General features: G+C 38.6%; 1 protein-coding gene across 5 annotated transcripts; it reads left to right on the top strand.

Annotated features, from left to right (window-relative positions):
* The first annotated feature begins 896 nt into the window (after positions 1-896).
* Positions 897-20,253, top strand: PDCD4 (programmed cell death 4). Of its 5 annotated transcripts, none has more exons than XM_033149699.1 (13): positions 897-981; positions 9,275-9,440; positions 10,559-10,661; positions 11,658-11,957; positions 12,456-12,550; positions 13,201-13,317; positions 14,088-14,309; positions 14,978-15,075; positions 15,874-15,988; positions 16,686-16,793; positions 17,473-17,583; positions 18,496-18,635; positions 19,578-20,253. In XM_033149699.1, the coding sequence occupies exons 3-13, from the start codon at positions 10,619-10,621 to the stop codon at positions 19,636-19,638; spliced, it is 1,410 nt and encodes a 469-aa protein (XP_033005590.1). In that variant the 5' UTR covers positions 897-981; positions 9,275-9,440; positions 10,559-10,618; the 3' UTR covers positions 19,639-20,253. The 5 variants fall into 5 exon arrangements, with proteins under 5 accessions (XP_033005590.1, XP_033005592.1, XP_033005594.1 ...); XM_033149701.1 differs by having other exon boundaries at positions 898-1,004; positions 13,204-13,317; XM_033149703.1 differs by having other exon boundaries at positions 898-1,004; positions 20,131-20,253.
* The last annotated feature ends 408 nt before the right edge of the window (positions 20,254-20,661 follow it).

Genomic DNA, 20,661 nt, shown 5'->3' with positions numbered 1-20,661 from the left:
ACCTTCCAGTAGGAGGCGTGGTCCTCAGCAGGAACGTTTTCCTTCACCGTCTACAAGAAAGCCTTAGTAAGTCAAATTTCCGTTTCCCCCTTCCATCCTTCTGGGAAGCCAGCATGTTCCTGTTTCTTCCGTAACCACCCAGGCACGCCCACGTGTCGCTTTCGGGTATGCGTGCAGTTCCTCCATTTTTCAGTTTAATTTGCCGCACTCCTTAGCATTCAGGGAAGCTTTTCATTGAAATCAGCGGCACTTGCTTATGTGCAAATAGGATCACGATCTATCTGCAAGTAGGTTCAAGACCAAGGGTTGTAAGGCAATCATGGCTGTCTAGTGACTACCCAGCAAGGCTCACGGGAGATTTCCTTCCCAATAAATGGTCTCTCGAAGTCATTACTTTTGCACGCATAATATTATGGGGAATATTAGAAGATTAGGGTATGCCCTCCCACCGCTGTAAAAATGTTTTGTGAGATTATAACTGCAATGCAATCACAAAATAAAAAGTAACGAAGCTGATCCATTGGCATGTTAACTCTGTTTGGAAGGTTTGCAACTGATAAATTCTGACGTTGGAGTGAATCTGCATGTAAAAGACAGCAGCGTTAAGGGAATTTCAAAAGCAAACTAGCCTTGCCAACAGACCGGAATCCAACGGAACGCCTCTTAAGCAAAATCATCTGCGCCAGTGAAAAATGGCTGTTAACGGAGCTTCGAAGAACCCCGGAAAAAGTCTCACAAACACCCGCCCTTCTCGGGTGGGAAGGCCCACTATTCTAATTGTGCGGGCAACCTCGTCCAATAGCTTTCCTCTTTGCGCTCCGTAGGCGGGACTACCCCGCCGCCTTAAACGTGTGGGGGGGGGGGGAGTAAAGGGTTGTTTGAAAACAGTCGCAAGTGGAGGAATTTGATGCTGATCTGCCGAGGAGAAAACTAGGCGAGAGAGAGTTTGTGGGCCAGAGTTTTAGGATCAACAGCTTCTGGGTAAAAGCAAGAGGAGGAAAAGGGTTACTTTCTCACATTTTAATTCTTTAAGTAGCTGGTGATTTAGGCTGGTAGCTCTTTGCCTCTCGCTGTCATTTGCTGCTGAAAAGAAACCCAGAGATGCAAAGCAAGCGGCGTGCGACCTCGGTGCAAAAATGTGAGCTGAAATCCCCGTATCTGAGCAAAAGGAGCTGTTCCTAAACGGTTTCTCGGCAATCAAGTTCGGCTCCATTTTTTTAAAAAAAGCGAATTGATAATACATTTTGGCTATAACGGTTGAGAAAGGGAGATAACAATTTTATGATTGCTGGCTTGCTTTTTTTAGTGTTTCGTCATACTGCAGCCCGATCTTATGCATGCTTTTTCGAAAATAAGTTCCACTGTATGCAATAGACTTTTGTCCCAGGCAAGAGTCTGTATCCTTATACTGCGCTTTTGCCAATCCTGTGCAGTTCTACTGGGACATAAATTCCATTGTGTTAAAAGAGATTTTGCAAGCGAGAAAATGGGCATAAGACTGTAATCTATGGGCGGCATGTAACCCGATCCTGTACCTCTTTCCTCGGAAGGAAGCCCCTTTCGTATAAAGTGCGTAGAATCGAAGCCTTACACACTTGTCAGCGGGACTTTTCACCTGGGTGGTTGACAGCGCCGTCCTGTAGCAAGTCATTTCGGAAATGAGCCCAATGGCGTCCAATGGGGCATGCTCCTAGGTAAGCGTGCAGTGGAATGGTGTGCGCCTTGCTGCAGATGCGCCCAGTTGCTTTAAGTAGGATTGTGGTGGGGTAAATGAAGTGCTGTTATTACATGTCAGTGGTCTTTTATTGTTCGGTTTTTTGAAGGTTACTACTTTTGTGATCTGTTCTGGCTACTACTTGGGCTTGTTTGCATGCATCTAAACTTCCCACGTAGTTTAATGGAGGCTTCGATAAACTTAGGAAGGGTGCCTTCGGATTCAGCTTCAGTTAGGGGCTAGCTAGTGGTATTGTGAAGTGCGTGGCGACGACATTGGGGTTTAGGTGGCATAATTTGCAAGTAAATCGGGAGAACCAACTGGAGGTAGGACGCTGCGTAGCACAGTTGCAATTGGCCAGTGCAACCTCTCTTCCAGAGACTTGCCAATGGGTTTCGCTTATCTTCATTGCCTGATTGGGAAGGAATGTTTTCCCCAGGTCTGATTGGCTAGCGACTTTGATGGTGTTTTGCTTTTCCGGCAACACGTGGCTTGGCATTAGGTTTGCTGGAGTCGTGTGCAGTGCTATTTGCCTAGTTAGAGAGTGTGATACACTATTTCTAAGATAGCCTTTCTTTATGCTTGGCTCACTTTGTGGTTAGATGGCTTTGGATTTGAACAAGGAAACTGGCTAGAGAGTAGCTCTGGTTCTTTCAGACAGCATGGTTTTGTGATTCTTTGAGAAACACTAAGCCAGGTTTCAGCCTCTCATAATTGCTCAGCTACTAAATTACAATTTAGACTCTTTACAGAGTTTTATGCAACACTTCAAAGGACACCTTGTGAGAACTAGGGCAGTGGAGTGTTTAGGGCAATGTGGAGACAGGTGTTTGAAAATATGCTTCCCCTGGATCATGACAGCAATATTCTCACCACCTAATTTTCTTAATGGTGAGACTTTCATGAGTGATACAAATTTGTGCATCAATAGAAACTTATCATTTTGCAGCATATTTTCCCTTTCTGATTGCTCACTGCCACAGAATCAAGTGATGGCCACAGACTTAAAGGATAAGGCTACCAGTGGCTATTATTGTAGGTGGTAGGCCAGTGAATACCAGTTTCAGTGAATCACCTGAGACCGTGTTCGTGTCCTGCTTTAGTTTGACCCAGAAAGGCTCTTCTTCCGTTTTTAGGATATAATCCCAACCTGTTGTATGGGTAATGGATTCTGCAATACCCCTAGATAAAAACAGAAGGGTGCAGCAGAGGCAGGGCAATGTGTTTTAGTGCAATCTCATTTAAAATAAAAAAGGCTAGCACAGTTTAAAAAGGTCAGCACCAGTGGTTTAACATATCCCATGTAGCAATTATTTTCTATAGCTAGAGGATTTGTGTGCTGTAATGATTCCAGGGAATGGCTGGATGTGAAGAGGCGGTGGGACAATATCATTCTATTTGTTATTAGGAAGGATACAAACTTATGATTTGTGGGGATTCTGCCTGGTGGAAGCAAAATCTGGCATCGTTGAATCTGCTTGCTAGGTAAATGTTCACATGGTAAATTTCTGCCTGTCACACAGCTCTTAAAGGCAAAGGAGGCCTGCGAGGTAAAACCTAGCAGTGCTTAGTTCTTGAATGCTTATAGGTTACAACTTGGGAGCGTGTGCTTCAAAACATTTCAAAGACAAATCAGGAAGTGACTTAGGGATCTCAAGCTGTTGTCGGTGTGCATTTATAATTAAGCCATTAGAGTGGCGTCATTACCTCTTTCCAAACTACATCTGGGAATCTGCATAAACACAGTTAATATGTTAACCATGTACTTATGGGCCATTCCGTTGTCACGGGTGGGACACTTTGACCATGTTTTTTGGTATTCACACATGTGTAACAATGTAAATATACATAAAAATTAACAACCAAAATTTAAACTATGTTCTTAATAAGATGCTGAACATTATACTACTTTTTTATTATTTTTATGGATATTTTTGACAATTTTATTAAACGTTAATAATGTCACGGGTGGGACAATAATGTCACGGGTGGGACAAAAAAAGGACATGGAGCTTGAGATAAGTTTGATTTATGGAAAAACTGAGTTGGGAGGTGAATCAATGATAAACTCAGCATATCTATTTAAATCAATGCTTATTGGTTAGAACTATGCAATCAGGAATTAAGTTTAAGAAATTTAACGATACAAAATTAAGGAAAAATGCTGTCACGGGTGGGACAATCATCAGAAAACTTTTAACTTGAACACTTCTGTGAAGACTACGTGGGTGGACTTTTGAAAAGAAGGTCCATAAAATAAATTTCTTTTGTCTTTAGCTTTTTAAAAAATGGTTAGACTGCACGTTTGGAATCTTCCTCACCAAAGTCCAGCGCTCATCTAGCATTCTTATCAGGCTCATTTTTCATGGAATGGCCCTTATGCAGATTCCCAGATGTTTACAGTACAGGTTAGGTATGCGTTGCACGTTGACATACAAACAATTTCTGACTTGCCTTAAGAACCGGTAGTAACAAGACTAGCCTTTTAATTCTTGTATAGCTCTTAACTACTTAAGTAAGTTTATGTTGAAGCCTGTGCTGTTACAGTTCTGAACCTTACATTTAAACTGCCCTGTACTCAAAGGGGTTCATCTATAGAGAGATCAGTACGTTTGTTTACAGAGGAGAAATGCAGTCACAGAATGGAACTACACCATATATAATCTTATCCCTAAAAGAGCTCTGGGATGTGGCATCCTGGGAGAATCAGTGATGTATATCAGCTTGTCTTGCAATGAATATCTAAGAGTAATAATACTTCATAACATTAGCACTAAGCCTTCTAATTAAGTACGGCTGCACAGCATTCAATGTTATGCACAGTATGTAATTAATAGGGAGGCTCTGAGTATACTTTAAGAAAAATTAAGCTGTAACATCAAGAAAAGGTCTTTTTGAGAGGGTGGAGGTTGGTTAATCATAAGCTGTGTGCACATATCAATCTTCAAACCGCTTAAGCCAGCCATTTCAGAGACTCTGACTGCATAGGATTTAACTCATTTACTTGCATTTTGTGACCTTTGCATTTTTTATGCGAGCTTAACATAAATAGGATTTTGTAGGCTCACTTTCATTTTCTAGTACTGACTCTGAAGACTGCAGTTGTGAATCAGTTGTTCGAAACTTCAAGAACAGGCATCTTCCGAACCACAGCCTTGTGCTGGCTTAGTAAACTTCAAACATCAAAGGGCCTTCATAATTTGCTTGGGGCAGGAACAGCAAGAAGAGGAAAAAGAGGCAGAAGGTTCTTGTTTCAGACATCAGACAATAGCATGAAGATAACAAAGGGCCAAATACAGAATGACCTTGACAGCTTGAGACACATTATCTAAGCAATGTCAAGGACTTGTCCTTGATAGAACAAGTTCACTTGATTTTACTAACTGCACAATCCTGTGCATTTTTAATGGTATTTATTATTACATTTGTATTCCATCTTTTCTATAAGTCCCTCACACAGCAAACCTGTGAGGTAGGTTAGACTCAGAAACAGTGACTGACCCAAGATCACCGAACTGAGTGAGGATTTGAACCCTGGTCTCCCAGGACCTAGTTGAACACACTAACAACTACACCACTGTTACTCAGAAGTATCTCTCATTAAGTGCAATGAAAATTACTCCCTAGTTAGTGAGCTGTGCAGCCTAAAAGTGTTTTGAAATGTGTGGTATAGGGTTGACAACCTTTTTCAGGCTGTCATGGAGCTGAAGGTTATAAACACTCTTTTTTAAAAAAGCAACAATTGCAGCCTTTCTCATCATAGCCACTCTTTACTGGGTAAGCTCCACCTTCTGAATTTCTTCCAGTGGTAGGTGTGAAAGGCTGAGCTCCTCCAACTTTAAGCACAACCATTTGCACCTTTACCTGTAAGCCCCAATAATGGACTTCCTTGGAAGTAAACATATGGAAGCTCAAGAAGGATAAATTGTTAACAAACAGATCTCTAGGCTGTGCGCTTCTCTATAAAATGATAGCCTCTGGGAAGAACTGTAGTTTATTTGATACATGATTGGGAGCCAAAGAAGTGAGAGCCCTCCAGTACACCTTTGTATCAGCTGCAAGCAGAAAATGTTGAGTGGGCAAATCTCCAGGCTACAGTGAGGCAGCTCCATGGCTTCCTCTGTCGTCCCTTGGCTAAAGGTACCTTCCCCACCCCACCCCACCTGGATTTTGGATGGTCTCACCCGCGTCGCGTCACGTCACACGCCCTTTCCCGTCCCCTCCATTTTGACACTCATAACTCATTTGTTTCCTCCTGATTTTTTGTTTTGAACGCTCCCCCGTACCGCCCTCTCGGAGTCCCTTTTTCCATTGGCTGTTGCGGGCCCCAGGGCGAGGCTGGGCCAATCAGGATCGGCCGCTCGTGGCCGTGTTGCTGGGCAGAACAAAAACAAACACCGTGTGGCGCAGCTCCGGGGCCGCTGCCTACGGTAATGCGCACCCCCCCCCCTTTACCCGCTCCTCAGAAACGTGAGCACGGGAATGGGAGATCTCCCGTTAGGGCTGTGCACTCCCGCCTTTCGCGACGCCGAGCGGAGAGGGACGTACGTGTCTGCCGACTCAGGAGGAAGGGGGCCAATTTCCTCGCCTTTCCGCCTCCTTCACGTCCGTCATTTGGCCTTTGTATGGCCGCCCTGCCCCACCTTAGCTCATGAACCGGCCTCAGGCGATCAGTAACGCTCTCCGTAGACAGCGCTGGGCTAGATAGACGAACAGCCTAGCTTGGCCTAGTGCCCGTGTATTAAAAGGGAGGAGAGAGCTGTTGTTATGCTGAGTACAGGCCCTATCATTTGTTGGGGCCTCCCATCGTTTTACCTCAGGAGTATATTCTTTCCCTCAGGAAGGGCTTTCTCAGTGATGTGATGAAGACCGTGATCAGGAAAATCCTGCTGCTTTTTGAAAGCATTTTTTTCTTTTTTTGAGGCCGGGTGTTGATTTCAAGGGTGACAGTTGGTTTTTCACGCAAAAGGCAGCTTGCCTTCCACTGCTGGCCTCACCTCCTAATGTGTAACTGCTGGGGAGCGTTGGGGGGGGGGCTAGAGACTGTGCTCTTTGTGGAGCAAAAGTGAAAACCAGCGTAGACCTAAGTCACTGAATTGTAACATGATGCCCCAGAATTCTCTGCCGCACAAGGGTTTGTGGCAGGCAAATCAATGTCAAAATAGTTAATTGATACAATAAATAAATAAATAAATAATCCCTCCAGTAGTACCTTGGAGACCAACTAAGTTTGTTAATGGTATGAGCCTGAAGAAGTGTGCATGCACATGAAAGCTCATACCAATAACAAACTTAGTTGGTCTCTAAGGTGCAACTGGAAGGATTTTTTTTTATTTTGTTTCGACTACGGCAGACCAACACGACTACCTACCTGTAACTAGTTAATTGATGTTTGAAAACCACAATTGTCCATCAAGTACTGATTCATTTACCTGTCAGCTTGCGTCTCAGCAAGCTAGATGGTCCTGCATTTTAATGCTTTTGGGGTCAGGGTGAAGTTGCACAAATGTTTGTACAACACTCCCTCCACTGGATTATTTCAGTTTATGTGCACTGATTTTCCCCAATTTGTCATTGGGACAACTGGATATCAGTACAGAGATTGTTATAGTTCTGTGTATTTCTCAAAAAGAGACCCCATTATTTTTGCTGCAAAAGGCTTATCCTTCAGAATCTGGTTTAGCATCGGAATATCCCCTTCTGTGGAATGCAATAATAAGGGACTAACTGGACCTGGAAGTTTTATATTACAGAATCCATAAGATCTCATTGCCAAAATCATTTTCTGAAGAATGAGAGCATTACCTCACTTTGTAGTTGTTTACTATGCCACTTTGTCAGCATTATCTAAAGACACTTTTATTAGGGTTCATTAGTCAAGCTTTGGCATTTGAATTTAAGGCTTCAGCATACCTTAGTCTACTTACAATTTGAGTGACCACAAAAGTATAACAATGTTATGAGTGTCTCTTCTATTTTATTAGAATGATTAGTGCTTGAGGTGTACAAGTTTAATGAAGTTCAAATAAATGAAGCCCCTGTAAACAACTTAAAGTTGCTTTTCAGGATACAATGGCATGATTCAGACATAACAGTAAACCATAGCTTCCTGTTTTGAAAATGAATTGTAGCAAACTTGAGGCCTACCACACTTCATCCTCCCATCCAGAAAAGGAGACAGAAAGATTTTGCCTTTGAATTTAAATTTACCACTAATCCCTGACTGTGGTCTGTTTAAAGTTAAAGTGAGAGAACAAGCTATGATTTGAAACCATGTTTTTCTGGTTTGTTCTTACTAACTATAGGGTAAAGAAACCATAGCTCCTTTAATTTGGATGTCATAGGGAACTGTGACTAGTTTTACACTGAAGTTCCTTCAGGGAGGAGAATGTACATAAACCTGAGGTATGGTGCAGTTTAATATTGTAGTGGAAAACCATTTCCCCATTACATCTGAACCAGATCAGTTTCTTCACATGGAAACATCCTCAATAAAGCATTTAATGATTAACAAAAGAGTTTTCACGACCACATTGACCCTCTTTACTTAATTTGGATTATGTTTATATTATTTGGTAATCTGGATTAATTTGGCATTCAGGATAAACAAATTGATTGGGTGAGGAGTCTGCTACCACATACCCTTTCAGTACTCTAGAGCTACAGGACTGTTTTTGTTGTTGAGAATATGTGTGTTGCTTGCTGTTCAGAAACACCATAGAGGAACTACAAAATTCTAAGTGCTGTAAGATCAAAAATGAAATGCCTCCTAAACCACAGTTTCCTTTACCATTTAAAGGTCTAGCAACAGATGTTACTTTAAAACTTTAAAAAGATCGACTAACCATACAACCACTTCCCTTTCTTATTTTTAAAGTGTGTGTCAAACAAGTTGAACACAGGCAGTCTTCTGCAGGAGGCAGGTTTTCCATATTATAGACTTCAGGCCTTCAAAAAATTCTACACTTTTAGAGAACATGCCAACTGTTCATTGCCAGCTGGAGTGTATGTGTAATAGCAATCATGAACTATGTCTCATCAGATGCTTCATTGATTTTGCTGTTCTTGTAGCCTCAGGCTCATAGTTGCCACAAAACCAGGATGGTTTAGCAAGCATGTAATAGAAGTGAGAAGAGTTTTCTTCTTAATGGATTTTGTTTTGTTCCTGTCCTACACATCCCATTTACCTTTGTGTTAGAGTTAATTTGTTTATGCTGCAGCACCACACCTCATGGTGTTGGTATGTAGTACTTTTACAACATTTGTGTTTGGTTATGCTGTTAAACTAGAAGTTAATTCTGTGGTTTTGAACTAGTGGGTTACTATCTGGAACAAGGCTACCCCCAAGGATTCAGCATTGTCTTCCTCTGCTGTCCTAAGAGATGTGTGGGGAGGGTTTTGGTTTGCTTGCCACTCCCTGCCCATGCTGTCACTTAGAAATTATTAATTTCATGAAGGGTTGTACATTTGCATATCCGCAAGATACTGCAGATACATAATTCCAATGTTAAATTATACATTTTTCTATATGAACATTGTGCTTTTCCTTTGGATTTGAAGGAGAGTTGTTGCATGTAATGGAATACTCTACCAAGAGGACAGAAATTAACCTCACAAGCTAATAAATCAACTCTCCGAGCTTCTGCCTTTTGAGAGATCTAAGGAAACACTTCTATTGAAAGGAAAGTGCTTCAGAACATTGCAAACTTCTGAATGATTGGCTAAGGTAAGGCTGAAAAACTCTTTGCTATGAGGTATGATGTGAAAGACCTGATGTCATAATCTCACCACTCAACAATGCATAGTGTTTGCTGGATAAAAGGTGGGGGAAGGAGAAAAAAACTTGGGGCAGATATTGCCTGGGAACACAAATGAGACTGCTGAATGTTTAATGAAAGCTACACAGGTAAAAATTGTGATGCATGATATAAGATCTGTTAGGATTATCTGCATGCTTTCCCTCTGGTGGAAGTATTGTAGCTATGCTATCTAAAACAAATGTGATTAGATTTGGATGATGCCAATTTATTTGAGAGTGAAAGAATGAATACAAATAAAGTATCTTTTTCGTTGTTTTATCTGTATGGTATTTTGACAGGACTGATAAAACGATGGAACAATTACCAAAAAAAGGTGTTATGCCTACAAAATACCTAAGCAGAGCTGGTGCTATATAAATATTAAAACAAGGTAGTAAGGCTTGCAGCCTAAATTTCTGTTTTGTTGATGTACATAGGTACATAGATGCAAACACACACACACACACACACACACACTAACTAGATAAATAAATAAAAATGCTAGTCTTAATTAAATTTATAGCTCAGTCCTGAACTTGGATGGCAAACAAGCAACTTTCTCCGAGTTCCACTGCAAAGTGGAAATAATGATTATAGGTTGTTTGGATAAATGAAGTAAAAATATTTTTTTTAATTATGTATTTATAGTCCTTCTATAAAAGCATTTCAAGGTAGTATATGTATGAAAATAAAATCAACAAAAATATGCATAAAAACATAAATACTGAGTGGGTTAAAAAAGAAAATTCATACTGTATTACAAAGGCCTATCTAAATAGTAGTTTTCAAAAAATGTCTGATAGAAGGGAAGGATGATTCCTGCCAAACCTCAGCTTGTAGGAATTTACAAATCCTAAGCTTAAGAGAAGTTTTTGGAGCAAGAGAATAACTTGGCTGAATCAGTTTTAAATAATAAAAATAGGAAATCTGCATAAGGTTTAATGTTTACAAAATATTGTGTTACAGTTTTATCAAAGAAAGTACACTGTACAGTTACAGTTTCTATAGTTCTAATTGCACTAAAATGTTCTATTTTTGTGTTTAGGTCTGAAACAACAATATTAAACAATTTTTTGGCGTTTGCTTCAGTTACTGTCAAACAGCTATGGAAACAGGAAATGAGCAGACATACAACATCAACTTGACAGGTAAGGAATCAACTCAATTAATTTGTGGTCTTTGATGCTTGAAATGCTGCAAAATACATTTCCATCATATAATGGAACACATAACTAAAGAACCAAGTTTTTTTAAAGTGAGAAAATTGTTTCTAATACTTATTTAAGTTCTGAGATATACTACTGAGTTTGTTAATGACTTTGTTGTTCTAATTTTACAGTATCCCATTCCATCTGCTCTTGGATTGGCATGTTGCATTGTTATAAGAAGTTGAACTAGGTCTTTGTTGCTTATTATTTTCAAAAATCCCCTTGATTTTTTTAACTTTTGGAAAATACATATTCCTGTGTAAAATAACTACTGTACAATAATCAAGCCCCCCCCCCCCCAAATTCTAATGTATTTATTAAAAATATACTGGGTATGTGCCACCTTTCCATATTTGCATAGTAATTGTTCAAATCACAGTAAATAAACAAAACAATTTAAAAATAAAAGCTTTTATATAAATCTCTCATCTGTATAGCACTGCAAGCACAATAAACACAAAAATACATTTAAGACACAAACACCTGTAGGTTTGATGAAAAATATATGTCTTAAACTGTCCACTGTTATACATATGAATGTGACTTACAGATATAAAAGTGGGGCTGTACTTCAGCCACATCATTAAACAAACCCTTCATGAATATAATTTGCAATAGGTAAACTACAATTTTGTTGCAGTATATCCCACTGTGACTATAATACCATGTTAGCTTTTGTCAACTGATTCTTCCCCCTCCACCAAATGCCCCTGAAACCCTTCTTCCTGTTCTCACCCAATAATTACCGGTAGCTTGTTACTTTTGCAGGAGAGCTGCAAGAACTAAATCTGTCAAGGAAAAAACTCCCCCCCCCCCTTTTTTTTGCATAATGCTTAGAATGGCGTTGGAACTTTTACCATATTGGAAATTTGTGTGATTTTAAAATTACTTGCCTTGGTCAATAGCTAAACCTTCCTGTATATTTCTGTTTTTGAGAACTGGATAATCTGAGTGATACTCCATTTTCCGGTGATGAAGAAAATGGTGGAACTGAGGAAACAAAACCTGAAATCAATGGTAACTGGAACGCTGTAACGTCTATTAATGAAGCTAAGATCAATGCCAGAGCAAAGAGGAGACTGAGAAAAAACTCCTCTAGAGACTCTGGAAGAGGAGATTCAGTGAGTGACAATGGGGAAGCACTGAAGAATGGAGTCACAGTACCAACAAGTCCAAAGGGAAAGCATCTGGATAGGCGATCTCGTTCAGGAAAGGGAAGGGGTCTACCCAAGAAAGGTTGGTGTGTTTTGAAATCACAGCAAACAGAAATAACCTATTGATAGTTTATTTAGGTTTATCTTCATTTTGTGCTTATTCCTAAATGTTTTGTTTTACATTAATTTGATAGCAACAAGAATATAGACACAGTAGAGATCTGCATAGTTTATATCTGCATGTATAATACTTTTCTAATTTAGAACTCTGAAATTTTAGGGTTCATAATTTTAATATGAACACTGTTAATTAAATAAAACAAACACAAATACTTGGAGACTTGATAATGACTGCTGCAGATAGCTTTTATGCTGTTCTATTTAGCCTTATTAAAAGTGATTGCCTCCTGTCTTGTTCATATTAGGAAGATAGTGAACAATGTCAGCGAACGCTTCTGTGAGCCTTTCTTGTGAATTTGAAAACTAGATTTCTATGAGAGGTTTAGAGTGAAGTAATAAGACAAAAATAACACTGACTTGTAGTCTGGTTCTCATCTTTGCTGTTAAACATTTTTTTCAGGTGGAGCAGGAGGCAAAGGTGTTTGGGGAACACCTGGGCAAGTGTATGATTTGGAGGAAGTAGACATTAAAGATCCCAACTATGATGATGCTCAGGTAAGTAAAATGGTTAGTTTCCTCATCTGATGAGTGCCCCACCCCTGAACAGTTGTTTCATCAAAAACTGATAATGTAAGTAGTCTGTGTTTTTCACTGACTCTTTCTAGTCTTGATAAAAACAGAATTTGGGCATACAGTCCCTCTGAAAATCCATCTCAACTCTGTTTAGCCTCAGACATTTAATTCTGTGCTTAGTTAACAGCCCCTAGAGGAGGAGGAAACAGCAGTGGCCCAGTGACAGAATCAGCAACTGGGAAGGAGCAAAACATAGGGGTTTGAAGCAGCATTTGCCGTGCTGTTCTGCTCACTTGACAGATAAATTCTGAAGGTGGAATTGAAGTGTAGCTGAAGAACACACTGTGAGCCGTTTTTCATATCACATCTTTAGCTATAGCTGCATTTCTCCATTTTTGGATTAGTGAAACAGTTTGCTTCTTCCTTCTTCATGTTATAGAGTAGTTGAAACTTATGGCAGCAACTGAAGAGTACAAAGCCATTACTCATAGAAGCCTGACTGCCAGTATTAAAGGGATTATGAGTGGAAAGCCTGTGAAAGTTTTAGGGGAACTATATTCTAAAACTGAATTGTTCTGAGCCTCCCCAATATAAATTTTGTTTTATTAAATTTGTTGCACCTTTGTTTAAAGCAGGATAACTGTGTCTATGAAACAGTAGTTCCACCTTTGGAAGAAAGAGCATTTGAGAAAACGCTAACTCCAATAATCCAGGAATATTTTGAACATGGGGATACTAATGAAGTTGCGGTATGTCTCATGGCTTATATTTTGGAAATTACAAGCAGTGATTAATGAGATTTAAAATAGTTCTTTCAAGAGTGGGGTACTTAGGTCCTTAATGTTACTTTTACAATTTCTGTATTTATAAAAATTAATGGCATAAACATAGACTTTTATTAGATTATGAAATGTGGGTATGTGGGTTGCAGATTGGTTTGATGGCATCTAGTAATAATGTTTATTTATTATCATTGATTCATTAATTGCCTTCTAAACAACAGCCTCAAGGCACCTTACACATCAGATAAAGACAGTTAAAAACACAAAAGCAAGCCAGTGTATTTAAAACAAGACTAAAACCCTAAGAAAGTTGTCACTCATGGTAAAGACCAATTTGTCATTTTATAGGTAGAAATGGTACCTATCTTTAAAATTCATATATTTAGATTGAACTCTCTCCTGCTACTTCCACAAAAATATAGTAAGGATTAAAATTGCTCCTGAGTGATTCCCAAATAACTCATATTCACAGCAGTCCCATTGAACTCAATAGATTTAAGTAACTTTCATCCATTGATTTCAGTAGGTCTCCTCTGACAATTGGACAATTTTCCCTTATGTCAAAGGAGTTTACTTAACTTGTAAACACATTAGGTAGAGAATTTCTCTTACTATACTGGTTCCATAAGAGAGACATTCTTCCTTGCTTGTTTTTTTTCCTCTCATCTCTACAATAAAACTCATGTGCACTTGAACTAAAATAAAACGACTGCTTATTTTACTTTCCACATATTTAGGAGATGCTAAAAGACCTCAATCTTGGTGAAATGAAATACAGTGTACCAGTGTTGGCTGTATCATTGGCTCTGGAGGGAAAGGCCAGTCACAGAGAAATGACATCTAAACTTCTTGCTGACCTGTGTGGGACAGTAGTTGGCAAACAAGACGTTGAAAAATCATTTGATAGGCTTCTCAGAGAGATGCCAGAATTGGTATTGGACACTCCCAGAGCACCTCAGGTTTGTTTAAAATACCTATTATCAGTCCTATTTTTTTAGAAAAAGAGGTGCCAGACCTCACCATGAACATCTCCCTTGTTCTCTTATAATGGCAATGTCATCCACTTGAGAGGTGACGGAACTGAGTTGCGGTGAGTTCCGGCTGAAAAAAGCATTGCCTATTATTAATTATAATTTGTTTCTGTGGTAACATCTGTTGCTCACATTTATTAAAGTACTTTTATGGCATAAAGGTACACAATAAAATCTTTATCTAAAGTTTTGATACTCCTAATGGCTAAATCATTGGAATTTATATGCAAATTCCATCACGGCACAATTACCTTAACTTTCTGTGTACCTGAACTCCTTGTCTTCCCTGCTACCACCCAATGTCTTTTATTATCTTTTATGTATTTTGCCAATATATTCTTATTTATTACATTTGTAGTTGCATGTAATTGGCTCATCTGTTTATGTAAAATTAAGAAATGTAGGCAGCTGAGGTGGTAGCACTGACTGTACTGCTGTTTGAACCAGCCCGAGGGGGAAACAACAGGGGTGCTTGGGTATGGCTTCCTTCTCCCATTTTGGGGGTGTATTACTGCTTCGTGTGACATTGTGACTGATCTTAGAAACCCTGTCTAACTCAAATTTAGTCTGTAAGACATATTTCTTTTTCATGGCAGTTGGTGGGTCAATTTATTGCAAGAGCAGTCGGAGATGGGATTCTTTGCAATAGTTACATAGATGGTTACAAAGGCACTGTGGACTGTGTCCAGGCTCGGTAAGTGCATTGCCCTTCATAGCTGGGGTTCACAGTTAAAGGTGATAACCCAGTAAAAATTCTATATTTGCCAGGTTGAAGAAGGCTTACCTATTACTTTTTTAAAAATAAAAACATCAAAGATTGGGGTTTATACTCTTTCTTGAAAAGTTATGAAGATAGTGTTTCTGCTGCCTCCTTTCTGCTGCTTTAGACAAATATTTGAAGTTTAAGGAAAAATCAGCAGCTGCTAAGTTTGGATGTTCAGGGCATCAGTTCTAAAATTTGCAGTGTTAGAATATTGAGGTGCTAGAGCCTTAGATAGAAGAAACAAGCAATTATCTCAAACATCTGGATATGATGGGTATGGGGTACTCTATGTCATGTACTATGTTTTTTTAAGAAAATTCACCCAAGAAACATCATGCAGGTAGTGTCCTTTCAATCAAGAAACATGTATCATATCTTAAATAGTAGCTAATAATAGTTCCCTGCTGCAGGATTATTTTGGGAAATAAACTAATGTGGCTGTTATATTCACTGTGTAAAACTTTGAAATGTGTGAACAATAATTTGAATTGGATTGATGATTTGTAGTGAACAAGCTACAGCTTTTTGACCTAAATTAATGCTGAACACAAGTTACTGGACCCCATAAATATTAGGTCACTTTGTTACAATAGCAATCTTGGTGTATAAATCTTGCATCTCATTGTTAATGCAGATTTTACAGTGTAGTTTAAAGGCTTCAGTCATAATGATAAATGTATAGATTCTTAAATGTTTGCTTTTATTTGCAACTCTCCTTTCTCTTCACAGGGCTGCTCTGGATCGAGCTACTGTATTGCTGAGTATGACCAAAGGTGGAAAACGTATTGACAATGTATGGGGATCAGGAGGCGGGCAGCAGTCTGTAAAACATCTTGTTAAAGAGGTAGGTAATTAAGTTCAGCTGTTCATTAGTGGTTAACTTTTATATCCAGTTAACAGGGCTGGTTCAGTGTTACAAGGGGCCCCTTGACAACATGTTTTTGGTCCTCCCACTCTCCTCCTGTACCTCTAAGCAGGCCTAATGTTTCCTGCTGCACCATCTAAAGCGAGCAAGGCAGAGGTGGGAGCAACTCCTGCCCAGTGCCTTTGGGACATCTTCTCAACTTGCTCACAAGCTGTCTTTTGGTGGTATTCTGCTACCACTGGCTGCTCTTCTTGCATGCTGTCTGAGTGGCCCCACTGAGTGGTATCCTCTGTTCTGCCACAAAAGTGAGAGTGCAAGTAGGAAGAGATGTAGAGTAAACTACTGGACAAAGCAACTGTTGCCTCTTTGTTTTTTCCTCTACAGTAGTAATTCATGATTATTCATTCATGATTACATATGTACTGAACAATATTTCATTTCAATTTCATTTATATCTCATTTACAATAATTAATACATAATTTATTTTTTGGGATCTTGCCTGCGTTATATAACGAATTCATTTTTTTGTATTTATCAAGAAAACATTGACCACTGTGCCATAGAGGGTGCTCATTAGTAAACATTTAATTTAGAAATTGAAATACATTGTAGATTTCAGAATTGTAAGCTTTTTAACATCTGGTCTTATACATTCCTGTATTTTTAATCTACTAGATTGATATGCTGTTGAAAGAATACCTTCTGTCAGGAGATGTTTCTGAAGCAGAACGTTGTCTCCAAGAGTTAGAAGTACCACATTTTCACCATGAACTTGTATATGAAGTAAGGCAGGATTGAAACTTTATTTTATTTTATTTTATTTTAAACATAGTATCATAACTGTCATTGGAAGTTTAGTTCTGAAGTTAAAACTTTAACAAGCATAATGATTTTTATGTTGAAGGAACTTTATTGAGACTTTCTCTTTGGTGGTACTATTTTACACTTGCCTGTAAGCTGACAAAGATGCTTCTTACAGTAGCCTGCGTTAGTCTGTACCTTTTATACTAGTTTATTTCCCTAATAAAATGCCTGGTAAATAAAAAGACTGAAGTTCCTTCTTAAGTAATACATTGACTACCTCTTACTTCATTTTCAATGAAGGGAATATCAATGCTGCATATTATTGTTCATTTCAAAAGAGAATGTTTTCATATCACCTTTGGCTTCCTTTTATACTTTTTACTGGCTTCAAAAACATGTTTCTCTATTACACTTTGTGGGATTACCAAAATGGACCTGAACAGCAAAGTATAGAAATGCATAGTATCAAATTCCTTGAAGTCGTTAGATGCCTTCCACACTACTGATTATGGGAGATTTTCTCTTCTCAAGCTTGTTTTTGTGCTTTCCATAATATCCTTTTCCCTCTGCAGTATAGTTATGTTTGTTCCTTGCTTAAAATATGTACTTTTCCACCATTTCTACCTGAACATTCAATTCATTTGATTTTACATTTTAGGCAGTTGTGATGGTTTTGGAATCAACTGGGGAAACAAACTTTCAATTGATGCTTAATTTGTTGAAATCCCTCTGGAGGTCTGCTGTCATTACTATGGACCAAATGAAAAGAGTAAGTGTGCCTAACAGATTTCCAAGCATTTCCTGTTAAATATCCTTATAGCTGAGAACAGTAGGTTGCATTTATTTGTGTTTTGTAATGGGTATTAAATGAACAGCCGTAGAATTAGATCAGGGAACACAAATTCTGACTTCGTTACAGAATTTGAGGGTTTTTCAACAGTATTTTAAAAAAGAAAATATAGGAAGAATGTAGAAATTTTCTTGTACCAAGTCAGATTAGTTGTCTGTTAAGTTTAGTAACTGTGGCTCTATTGTCACCTGCTACCTAATATTCAGGGGCAGATCTACTATGAAACCAATGAAGTTTAAGCTTCAGGGACCCTAATCCTGGAGGGGCCCCAGAAGACACTTTAGTCCACATTTTTTGGGTTTTGTAGACTGAATTTGAGTCACACAACTCAAATCATTCTATGATGCATCATGCACGTATATACCATTTCCCTAATTTTCATGTTCCATAACTTGAAAACTATAAGGCATAGGATTTTTTTTATTCACACCAGTGACTTTGACATGTGAGATAATCCAGTACAGCAATTTTATTCAAAATGTGAGATGTAGTAGTTATTATTATTATTATGAACTGTCATGGAACAACCCCATTGAAGAAGGTAACAGTGGTTACCCAGACTTCATTGCTGGTTGCAAAAGGGCCCCTATCACAGTTTAAGCTCCACGGCCCCAAAAATGTAGGTCTGCCACTGCTAATATTTTAACTGTACATATTGGGTACTAAATTAGTATAAAGTCTGGCAACAGATATAAAAGACATACAATTATATATATTTAAGTGAAAGTTAAAGGTAACATACCCATTTAGATAGAAACATTTTTAAAGTTTACTTAATTTATACTGAAAATTCCTGAGATAATGAATTTTATCCTAATTTTGATGTTGCAGGGCTATGAACGAGTTTACCATGAAATCCCGGACATTAATCTTGATGTGCCTCATTCATATTCTGTGCTTGAGCGGTTTGTAGAGGAATGCTTTAGAGCAGGAATAATTTCCAAACCAATGAGAGACCTCTGTCCTTCCAGGTACATACTTAAGGATCACTGTGTCAGAGAGGTAGCTGTGCAGCAAATTAAGTCCAAGGAGTGCAAACCTAGCTAGTTTGTCAACAGAATTTAATCAAGTCAGATTGGCAACTTATTTTCCCCCCCTTGCATGGTAGTACAGGCTGTCTTAGGACTGCTGCTGGCTAAAGTGGGTGGAATAGCTTGGAATCTCTGATCCAAACTTCCATTCTAAATCCGAGCATGTGGTTTGAAGGCCCAAGAGGCCAATCACCTTGTTGAAGTGAATTAGGTCTGGTTCTAGTCAGTGCCTAAATGGGTGACCACCTGGGAACTATGTGTTTTCCACCTTGGGTTCTACAACTGAAGAAAGACAGCATATAAATATGAGAGAGTAAGACTATATGGATACTTCACTTGTGTTTTCATGTTGCTACATTATGCTTTCTCAGATATTGCCAATCTGTGCTGTAGCTGCTTTTAATTTCTTTCCACTTCTGCTAGGATGATTGGGGTCAGAAGAAACTGGTTATTAAATCACTTTAATTTTCATAACTTATTATAACCCTGTTGAATAATTCTTAGATTCTTGCAGAATAAATGATTTTGAAGCATAACCCTCGCCAAAACTAGGATATTAACTAAGCCAATTCTGGAATCTCAATCTATTCTTAAATGTCAGAGTAGGGTTCTCCTTTGCAGATTCCTGGCTTTGGGTCTTTCACTTTAATGCTCCAAACTTTCCTTCCCTGCCCCCATCAGAGTTTGAATCCAACAAGCAGCTCATATGCAGCTAATAGAACAGAGCAAACGCAAGTGTCTATAATTTGCATACATATAACTAACCACACTGCTTTGAGGGTGATTTACAATTTCTTTTATTGCAAATTAACTTTCTGCCCTCCTCTTCATATGGCCAAGTTTAAGGGATATACTGAAAGCTTATTGTATATTTAATTTTAGGGGAAGGAAGCGCTTTGTAAGTGAAGGAGATGGAGGCCGCCTGAAAGCTGAAAGCTACTGAATGAACAAACTCTTGCAGCTGTAGATGTTTAAGGGAATATATATGTATATATTCTATAGTAAGAGTTGCTTAGCACAGTTCATTTATTTTTTAAGAGATGCACTTGTTTTGGGGAACAAATACCCTCTGACGGTTTTATAAACTTGTGTTCACAAGGGAAATTCTTCAGTTTTCTTTTCTCTGGATCTATAGTTGGGACAGAACAAGTAACAACCTTTCTGTGGAGGTTTGCTAAAATAAGCTACTATTTTGGAAGTGCCATATGTTTGACCTAATCATTCCTTGTTTTGCATTGATGCCTGCCTGCCACTCCTTTGTTTTAAGGACAGTGCTTTTATAGTGAAATCACTGGTTTATACAAAGCTTTATAGAATGGGTCGTTAAGCTGCTGGAACCCTATTTTGGCTGCTGCTGGGAGAAAAAAGTTTTTTTCTTTGTTTTAAAGAATCTAAGAATTTAGTTTGATCATAAGATGTATTCATCTTTTTCCAGGGGAACAATTGATTTGCTCTTAAATTAATTCAGCAAATGGTGGCTGGAACATCTATTTTTTCTACAATACTGGAAAAATGAACAGTTCTGATAGAATGTATTGCAAAATAAACTTTCGTGAAGATTTTTGCCTTGTTTTCTTAAACAATTATAGAAGTACATAATCATTTACTCTTATCTATGGTTCGTCTCCTAATCTGCTCCTAGAGGACCTCTACCTGTGGCCCTTTGTGTTATCTGCTTAAAGTGCACTTTAGTTTTATTGTATGCCAGCATCATTACTCTACAATGAACTAATCCTGGAATAATTTAACTGATTCATCCTAAAAGCTTGCCAAGCACAGAAATGGATTTGCATGGCAAGAAAAAGAGGCCACTGCTGACATAAAATTGCTGATTTTATGCATGGTTAATAGGATTGTGTTATTAGCAGACATGCTCCCACTCTTAGCTAATTATGGTACATTGATATGTTTGCACCAATGTTAATGCTAGCCTGTAATAAGCTTCAAACTAGTTTGCAGCCATGGT

The sequence above is a fragment of the Lacerta agilis genome, chromosome 5, assembly GCF_009819535.1.
Source record: "Lacerta agilis isolate rLacAgi1 chromosome 5, rLacAgi1.pri, whole genome shotgun sequence".
NCBI classification, from domain to species: domain Eukaryota; kingdom Metazoa; phylum Chordata; class Lepidosauria; order Squamata; family Lacertidae; genus Lacerta; species Lacerta agilis.
The sequence above is the reverse complement of the archived record's forward strand: the minus strand, read 5'-3'. Positions and strand labels throughout refer to the sequence as shown.

Excerpts from the sequence above, each read along its gene's own strand:
- PDCD4 (XM_033149699.1), top strand. The coding sequence starts at position 10,619 with ATGGAAACAGGAAATGAGCAGACATACAACATCAACTTGACAG. Across the intron at positions 10,662-11,657 it reads ATACAACATCAACTTGACAG|AACTGGATAATCTGAGTGAT; the intron begins GTAAGGAATCAA and ends TCTGTTTTTGAG. Across the intron at positions 14,310-14,977 it reads ACACTCCCAGAGCACCTCAG|TTGGTGGGTCAATTTATTGC; the intron begins GTTTGTTTAAAA and ends TTTTCATGGCAG.